Genomic DNA, 8,803 nt, shown 5'->3' on the forward strand with positions numbered 1-8,803 from the left:
GGGGGGATAGTAGAGCTTTCGACGGGATAGAGTACAAAGTATGTACATCTGATCCCCGTTCTTGGTGCACTCATGAGATCCCAATTAGTCGAGATGATTCGATGTTATAGTAGAGGATCACATTACGTTGTAGGTTCTTTGCCTTTTGGTATATGATAGTGTACAGGAGCTTTTCCATTATTAATAATAGAACTATTTACCTCATCAAAAGAGAACTGGAAGAATTGAAATGGGAGGGATGGGGCAGATAAGACCTCATTGATCGGTTGAGTAATAAATCGTAATTATTCAAACAACTTAGAACTATCAAATCTCGGGGATGATCATCCGAAGACTAGTCAATCCTAGGAAGGAAACCATGAATGTGCCACCAGATAAGCTCAATAGGTGGTTGATCTACAATCACTAACTTTAAATTGTGTTAGCATCTCAACTGTTAGTTGCCAACAAGAATACCATATCTTGGGTCAGGTAAAGTGATGAAGCCAAAAAAATAATCGCAAGATGATAACTTGTGCACTCAAAATGTCCTTTATTTTATCAAAAACAGCAAGAGAGTTTGTTGTCTCTGCCAGGAAATTTAGAGTATCTAGTAACTTGCAGCATCTTCTTTTTTCTATTTATTTTTCCATTTTCTTAGTAAACAAAATCCTTTACCTGAGCTAAACCTGAGCTGGGGTGAACATTAACTGTCTGGGGGTGTTTAATAGTTCGATAAGATCCATTCTTTTGTAGTTTTGCAGAGTGGGGGAAAAATCCTGATGTTATAGCCTTCTTTATAGCTTCATAGTCATTGTCATTTGAAGTCAATTCAATTTCCACCCTTTCTAGCAGGCCTTCCAATTGATCTCGGATGTCCCTTGCTCTCTTCATGCTTCTGACCTGGAAAGTTAAAAGAACAGTTTCATTAAGCATTATAGGTAGTAATGACGAATCAACTTCAGTCATACTTTAAAGCTAAAATCCCTCCCCGCAAACCCCTTTTGTATAAAAGGGGCAGTACAGTCAGGAACAGTTCCTTCCAGTAGTATTGTTTATGATACAACAATAACTATGCCCAAGTCCCAAGCAAGTCGCAGTTAGCTATATAAATCCTCATTGTCTATGTCACTCCATTTAAGCCTGTCTCAATGCAATATTATAAATTTCTAGAGAACAGAAAAATACTAAATGGCAGTAGAATTTTCAAACAAAGCATGGTTTCACTAAAATATTTTGTAGCACCAGAATCATAAGTCATAGCTCAATTCAATATGCATTTCATTGGTCTAGATGGCTTCCTCCAACAAGGAAAAGAAGAGGCTATCTAAACGTAGAACAAGAATTTGAAAATGATCTGCATGCGTTTTACTCAGCTATTAGATGCCTTTTTTCTAACAAGAAAAAGAAAAGACTATCTCAGCATAAAAACAGAGCTTCATACAAACCTGGATATAATTTTCATAGCACCACTGAGTTGAAAAGTCTGTTTCCCTCCAGGAACTGTAAACCTGGAAAACAACAATAGATAAAGAAGATCACCTTTTTTAACATGCACCCAAGCAGCACCTCTGTATTTCCTTTTGTTCATTAAAGGTGGCAAGCTAAATTTTCAAATAATATTCTCATGACATAGCAATTATTTAGTATTCCGACAAAGACTTAGTATTTTCCTTAACATCCTACAGATGTACCCTCCCCATACACCAAATGGTAGCACTTATTTTCACCTGATCATATAAAATATTTCTTTATTCTGGTTTACCTTTCAACTCAAAAGTTTTGTCATGCCTACCTCCAACCCGTAAAACTTCCTCTTGGATACAAGTCTGCCATATGCACTTGTTTCTACTTGGTCTATATGTGGATGTACTTCAAAGACAGGATTGATCATTGATCAAAGAAAGATAAAAATGTGAAGCAGACATGCAAAACACATTATCATGCGGCTAGAAAAACCTATACTGACCAGGAATATGATGTGCCAGAACAAGGTTATTATCATTAAGAACCTAACCTTTAGCAGAGCGATATGATCCCCCACATTTCCCACATGAAAATTCATCCGTGCATTATCTGCATGGACTTGTTTGTCCTTTGGACGATAAAAGATTGAATTCCCCACAGAAAGCATGGCAGCAATACTTATTATTTCATCAGAGCACTTGTACTTGTCAGAGGCAACAATCATCTTGGACAGCATGGGATCTAGAGGAAACTCAGCCATTCTTCTACCAACTTTAGTCAACTCGCCAAGCTTGTTAAGTGCACTAAGGGCAAAAAGTAACTCCAGCGCTTTGAGTAGAGCTTCTGCTGGTGGGGGATCCATAAAGTCAAAATTCAGCAAGTCATGAATCCCAAGGCTCTTGAGAGAGAGCACCACATTTGCAAGGTTGGTCCTTTGTATTTCTGGAACTGTGTTATCTTCCAAATCATTCATGTAATTATATGCAGTGTATAACCGAAAGCATTTTCCAGGACCTGTTCTTCCAGATCGACCAGCACGTTGGTTCGCAGATGCCTTTGATATAGGAGCAACCAATAATGACTCCATTCCCGTCCGAGGGTTGTAAGACTTCATCTTAGAAAAACCCGGATCAATAACATACTTAATCCCATCAATTGTCAATGATGTTTCAGCAATATTTGTAGCCAGGACAACCTTACGAGCACCTTCAGGAGTGGGCTCAAATATCTTGGCTTGTAATTCTGTTGGCAAATTTGCATATATTGGGCAAATTATCAGCTCAGCAATTTTTGTCCCCAGGCCTTTTATCCGGTGCTTAATGATCTCCTCTGCTGTTTCAATCTCCTCCTGCCCAGTCAAAAAGATTAATATATCACCATCACCCGGGGGTTGAGTTACATGGATCTGAAGAGCGGTGACTACTGCAGCATCCAAGTAATCGGCCTCTGGAGCTTTCGTATAGTGTATCTCAACGGGAAACCGCCTTCCAGGAATTTTAAAAATTGGAGCACAGTCAAAATAATCACTGAACTTCTCTGCATCCAGAGTAGCACTTGATATTAGCAACTTCAGATCAGGCCGAAATCGAGAAATATCCTGTTATAAAGGAAGTAGATTGTTAGCAACAGGAGGACCATGGGGATGCAGTATCACACCACATTATGTGTTGCAATTGAAGGCCCAAGAGACTAATGCAAATTTGTGCAGTCCATCCTAGTTCACTAATCCGTAGAACCCCACCAGCCACCATAAAAAATGAGAAAGAAAAAGTATAAAATTATTAATCATTTGTTTGACTAGGGAAGGAAATATAAGAGAGAACAGTTTATGCTGCCTGTTTCCTATGAGAATGTTGAGAAAAAATCCCTTTTCCTTCCCTGGAGCATCTAAGTGAATATTGGGGAGCCCCATGGAAAAGCCTTTCTACGAAGAGATTTTTTAATTAAATTTCCTCCACGTTTCTTTTCCTGAAACATAGAGAAATTAGGACGAATTCAATACGCAAGCTACTTTGACAAACAAACAAGGAAAGAGTTTGCAATTTTGGCTGCTTCCCAGTTTCTAAACCAAGGGTAACTCCCAATTATTATTAAGAGTTAGCCATCATATTAATCTAAAGGCTACAAATTCAAAAAAGATTTAAAGACTAAACTAGGGAAAACTTGCCTTAACCAAGCCAAACAAAATGTCTGTTGAAAGTGTTCTTTCATGTGCCTCGTCGACCATGATGACACTGAAAAGCCAGGCACTTGTTTAGAGAGATCAAAAGGTTTCAGAGTTAGGTAAGGATAAGATCATTTAGTACAGCACAAACCTATAACTTGCTAGATCAGGCTCACCAAGGAATTCTCGTAACAGCATCCCATCGGTCATATATTTCAGAATCGTTTTCTCAGAGGTGCAGTCTTCAAACCGAATAGAGTAGCCAACCTGAATGTGATGAATTTAATCATTACATATTGGTCACCTGATGTAAGGATTGACAAAAAATATCTCCAACTTCTAAGGTACAAATATCATTTGAGCAAGACAGCTTTAACATATTGCTACAGAAGGGTGAATATACCATATCTAACTTATAAATGAACAAACATATCATCTAAAGCATACCTCATGGCCAAGTTTGACTCCCATTTCTTGAGAAACACGTGCAGCCACACTCATTGCAGCAACTCGACGAGGTTGAGTACATCCAATCTATGAGAAGCAAATATTAGTTTCAGAGACCATAGCCAATATATCTGATCCCATTTGTACATCGCTAAGAACAGGCGTTTGATGGCTTCAACATAAAGGAGATAACATTGCCTAGAAAATAAGATCACTACCAAAAAAATCACAACAAACTTATGGCTCAAGTTCAAAAACTGTTAAGTTATTAAAAATATAAAGAAATTGGCAGAGGACCTAGCTGTCGTACATTACAAGATTACAGGCAGAAAAGTCCCTATGACCCATATGTTCATCTCCTGAGAAACATGACTCTGGGATAGACAGATATTCTGCCTTCTATATTCCCCTTCTTGGGGTTCCTCGCTTGCTGCAAGGGCAATAGACGAAACCTGTCTAGGAGGTTCATTCTAACACACCTTTAGTTAGGGCAGAGACAATTATCCTTCCATGCTATAGCCACTGAACATGAAAGAGACACGGAAGTAACAGGCAACAAATCCCCAAAAGTAAGATGAGCTAAAACATCTCAAAAGGGTAGAAAACACAAACATTTAAAGTGACAATCAAACAGATTTTACAAGCCATGACCATGGAAAAGTCCTCAAAGAATCAACACAAGTTAAAATACATAATGCAGGATACTTGAAAAAACTCCTCATACTACAAAGGTAAAGGCCTTGATTAAGAAACTCTTTTTACCAATATATTGGCAGGCAATCCAAATATACACAAGATACATGAATGCCCTTAATAATTCATAAAAACTATGTTGAAACATTTCAAACGTCTTTGACCAGAAGAAGAGAGAGAACTGTCAAGAATTGCAGAAACAAGACCCACAACCAAACCTAAAACAGCAGAAAGCCAGAATAATTGAGAAGTCCTCAACATTTAGCATAAATAGAGTTAAGGAGGTTTTCTCAACAAGAAAAAAGACAGGTGAGGCTGTTTCAAAAAAAAAAAAAATCTGTTTAAAAAAAAGACAGGTGAGGAGACCAATTGTAACAAAATTTTCGTTTGAAATGAGATCGACAACTCTTTGCTAGCTCCACTCATGTTCCTCCTCCTAGGAAGCATATAAGAACTTTCTGGAAGAAACGTTTATGTACTCCTGGCAGTCTGGAGAGAGAAATGATAGACTAATTGGTGGGATTTTTGGACTTCTTCCTTGATCTTTTTGGAGTACAATGGGCAATAAAACAGACGTCAAGGATGCTATATATAGCGGCTAGGAATAAAGAGTTAGGAAGCATATATAAGCTTTCTGGAGAACACCTCTTTTATTACTCTGCACAGTCCAGAGAGAGACAATAAAGGGCAGCCCGGTGCACAATTCATCCGCATTAGCAGAGAGATAAAGGATGATATGAACTACATACAAAAGCAATACACTGTGTCGATTTTAGGTGCTTATTGATTAAAGCTTCATTGGGGTAAATTAATACTCCCTCCGTCCCATTTTATGTGGCACCATTTCCTTTTTAGTCAGTCCCAAAAAGAATGTCACATTTCCTTATATGGTAAGTATTTAAAGGTACAATTCCTCTTTTACCCTTGTTGGTCCCACTTAATCTTAAAATAATACTCCAATACATTTATGAGGAGAGAGAAAAGTGAGTCTACTTTTTAAAGGGCAATTTGGTAAACATTTCAAAGTCTTCATTTATTTCTTAAACTCCGTGCCCGGTCAAATGTTGCCACATAAAATGGGACGGAGGGAGTAAGTGTAGATGATTTTGCCTAAGTAGTGGACTTCTTGGACTCCTAGAACTAAAAGGATAAGTCCTCTGAACTTTTGTAGCATCAGCACTTTCTTGGTGCTTATGCGAATAATCCATACATACTTATCAAATAGAAGCTGTAAGGTAGCATATCCCCCCTCCACTAATTATGTGACATTCTCTTTTAGTTCCAACCAAATCCCTTTGTATGCTAGCAAATGCCATATCAGAAAACAGTCTCTGCCTCTAAAAAAGAAAACATCAACTTCAATTTTGGAGGGTGCGGTATATACTCTACTCTATATAAGAGAGATCCATACCTTCCCACGTTTGGTATATCCCGCCTCATGCAGATACTGTGGTATCTGGGTGGTCTTCCCGGAGCCCGTTTCTCCAACAATAACAAGAACCTGCAACCAACACCCAATTTTTATAAAGCGTCAACACAGCAAACTAAGTGGAAAGGGCATTATAACTAGCCTCAGACCCACAAAAAAAAGTAAAAACATATGCAAGCAACCGATCAACCTAACCTGATGATCATTAATAGCTTGGAGCAAATCATCCCTGTAGGGATACATTGGTAGGGTCTTCCTATCCTCCTAAAATGTATCCATGAAAGACGATTAGTATAAATAAAATTCAACAAATCAAACATAAAAATGGAAGGTACAACCCGTGGTCTATTTAGCAAAATTGGAACTAAGAGGTCATGATAACTTGCAAAAGCCAGAGAGCAAAAGCGAATGATTCTAACAGATGAGGCAGAACTTTATAGATGTAGGCCTTCGTATTCAATTTCCATCCACCGAATTCTACAAGAGAATCACCCATTTTGGCAATATAAATTAAAATTTCTAACTCAATATGATCAATGTAATCCCTCAGTAAACTCCCACCTTGCAAAGCACGAAAAAAAAACTAGGCGAAGCACTCAAAAGGGCTATACATATACTGTACACACATGCACATACATAGAGTAGATTCGTGCTTTTTCTTCCAAAAGTATACTTATAACTTAATTACAGAACCTCATTTTTAGTGGGTGAGTAGCAGGGGAGATGATACTGTCCAATGTCCATGATATACTTTTTTTATAAGGATAGTCCATGATATATTATATGGAAGAAAAACACAGAAAGCATAAATTTCATGATCACTTGATTTAACACACAGATATACATTGCTAGTTTGAAGCCCCAAAGCACAACCCATCATAGTAAAAGGAAAAGAAAGACCCTGCAAGACCAAGAACTCTTCTACAATAAGCCAAAGAGATTAGAAAACAGTTTAAGCGGGAAGGAAAGGAGAGACCAGCATTGGTCGCTGTAGTATGCTGATGTTAGGCCCATATGTCCCTTTTTAGTTAGACTTGACGCCCGTGTCCTCCATTTTATCCATATCTACACTTCCACCCCTCCTCTTCTTCAACCACATTTTGATTTATAAAGCAGTGATACTGATGTCGTACTTATATATTCATGCATATGAGGAAACTATAAAACAAAATAGTGGAAAACCATAGAATCAATAGTGCTGATTTTATTGCACAGCATGATGCTGATAAATCAATACCTGGAGTTTTTCAAACGCTGACTTAGCCATAGTTTTCTCTATTGAATCAATGGAAGGCTCTTGGTCAACCTGAACACAAACCAAAGATAAATCTTAAAACAATGACAAGAGAAGACTTAGCATAACAACACGTCAACAGGGTTGAATAAGCAGGCATACATTAACACCATCCATTACGGCTGCCTTTATGAACTCAATTTGGTCTTCAAACACAAATCTGCACCAAAGTAGCTCTTAGGTTTAAATAATAAGATTGAGGTGGAAACATCTTACCCTTCAGATCCTCATTCCTAGATACAGCAAAATACACTATCTGTAAAGCACAGAAGCCAAATTTTCCATACCGTCCTATATGCGTGTACATTGTACGCATACATGGAAAAGGGGAGAGAGAGAGAGAAGCAGGGCGAGAAGCTAGAACTTACTGGTAGTCATCAGATCTTGACTTCCTATCTTTTGACCCAAATTTAAGGTTCGCCTTCCCTGTGTTGTGATGATGATTCCAAATTTAGAGACTCGAAAACTTCTAAGTTCATAAAACTTCAATGAGGGTGAATTAGCGATTACCAATCTGATGTTCCTCCCATGCTTCTTGTTCAGCAAAAGGATTCATCTTTTCAGCAGCATCTGGATCCCTGGAAATGTCAAAACAAAATAGAAAACCATATAAACTTCTCAAGTAATAAAAATTGACTCTCTAAAACCAAAACACACTTCTGCACAACTCTATATGCTAGAGCAACTGTTACAACTATCTTTGTCAATTAACTAACCTGTATCGCTGCGAAGCCACCGAAAACCTCTTTTCCTGATTTACACCACCTTCAAGATCATAAGCATCAGGTATCCTATACTGTATTTAAAACAAGCAACCATAAGGGATCTTCATATGAAAACTGACAGAAACTGGAAAAAGGCATAGGAGTTCAAATTCCGTCTCTCAGAATCAACTTATTTTATATTCCCTATTTCTAATATTTACAATTGGTTCACATATTTTTCAGATTGGTGGCACTAGTAACAAAGCATCAAACTCACCTCGACATGATTAGGGACATAGCTACCTTTTGTGAAGGGGGTTCAAATGAATCCCTTAACCGAAAAATTACCCAATGCAATAAGGTTAAAACAGTTCTTTTTTTGTATATATTAAGTTGTTGAATCCCCTTGACATAGGTTCATATCTAAATTGTGACAATTTTTAAACTTTTTTTAATCCCCTTAATCAAATTCTGCTCTGCCACTAGCTATGATTTAGACTTATCTTATGAATTATTTGGTACAGTAAACATTGGATGCGAAAATAAACCATGTATAAATAATAATATAGGGCTTCCAATAGTTCATAAAATTCAAATTACAGTGCACCCACCCCCCCCCCACCAAA

At 37.7% G+C, this 8,803-nt stretch overlaps 1 protein-coding gene across 2 annotated transcripts in view; it reads right to left on the reverse strand.

The window, feature by feature from the left end:
- LOC102599135 (putative pre-mRNA-splicing factor ATP-dependent RNA helicase DHX16) overlaps window positions 1-8,803 on the reverse strand; it is a 19,455-nt gene that overhangs the window by 3,468 nt on the left and 7,184 nt on the right. For both annotated transcript variants that reach the window (XM_006345090.2, XM_006345091.2), the window contains 13 exons: window positions 8,190-8,269; window positions 7,984-8,051; window positions 7,842-7,899; window positions 7,576-7,633; window positions 7,417-7,485; window positions 6,375-6,443; window positions 6,162-6,251; window positions 4,058-4,144; window positions 3,762-3,877; window positions 3,614-3,680; window positions 1,997-3,043; window positions 1,428-1,490; window positions 658-882 (listed from right to left, as the gene is read on the reverse strand). In XM_006345090.2, the coding sequence (XP_006345152.1) occupies window positions 658-882; window positions 1,428-1,490; window positions 1,997-3,043; window positions 3,614-3,680; window positions 3,762-3,877; window positions 4,058-4,144; window positions 6,162-6,251; window positions 6,375-6,443; window positions 7,417-7,485; window positions 7,576-7,633; window positions 7,842-7,899; window positions 7,984-8,051; window positions 8,190-8,269 (2,097 nt within the window). The remainder of the gene's footprint in view (window positions 1-657; window positions 883-1,427; window positions 1,491-1,996; window positions 3,044-3,613; window positions 3,681-3,761; window positions 3,878-4,057; window positions 4,145-6,161; window positions 6,252-6,374; window positions 6,444-7,416; window positions 7,486-7,575; window positions 7,634-7,841; window positions 7,900-7,983; window positions 8,052-8,189; window positions 8,270-8,803) is intronic.

This window comes from Solanum tuberosum, unplaced genomic scaffold (assembly GCF_000226075.1).
Source record: "Solanum tuberosum cultivar DM 1-3 516 R44 unplaced genomic scaffold, SolTub_3.0 scf00062, whole genome shotgun sequence".
NCBI lineage: Eukaryota > Viridiplantae > Streptophyta > Magnoliopsida > Solanales > Solanaceae > Solanum > Solanum tuberosum.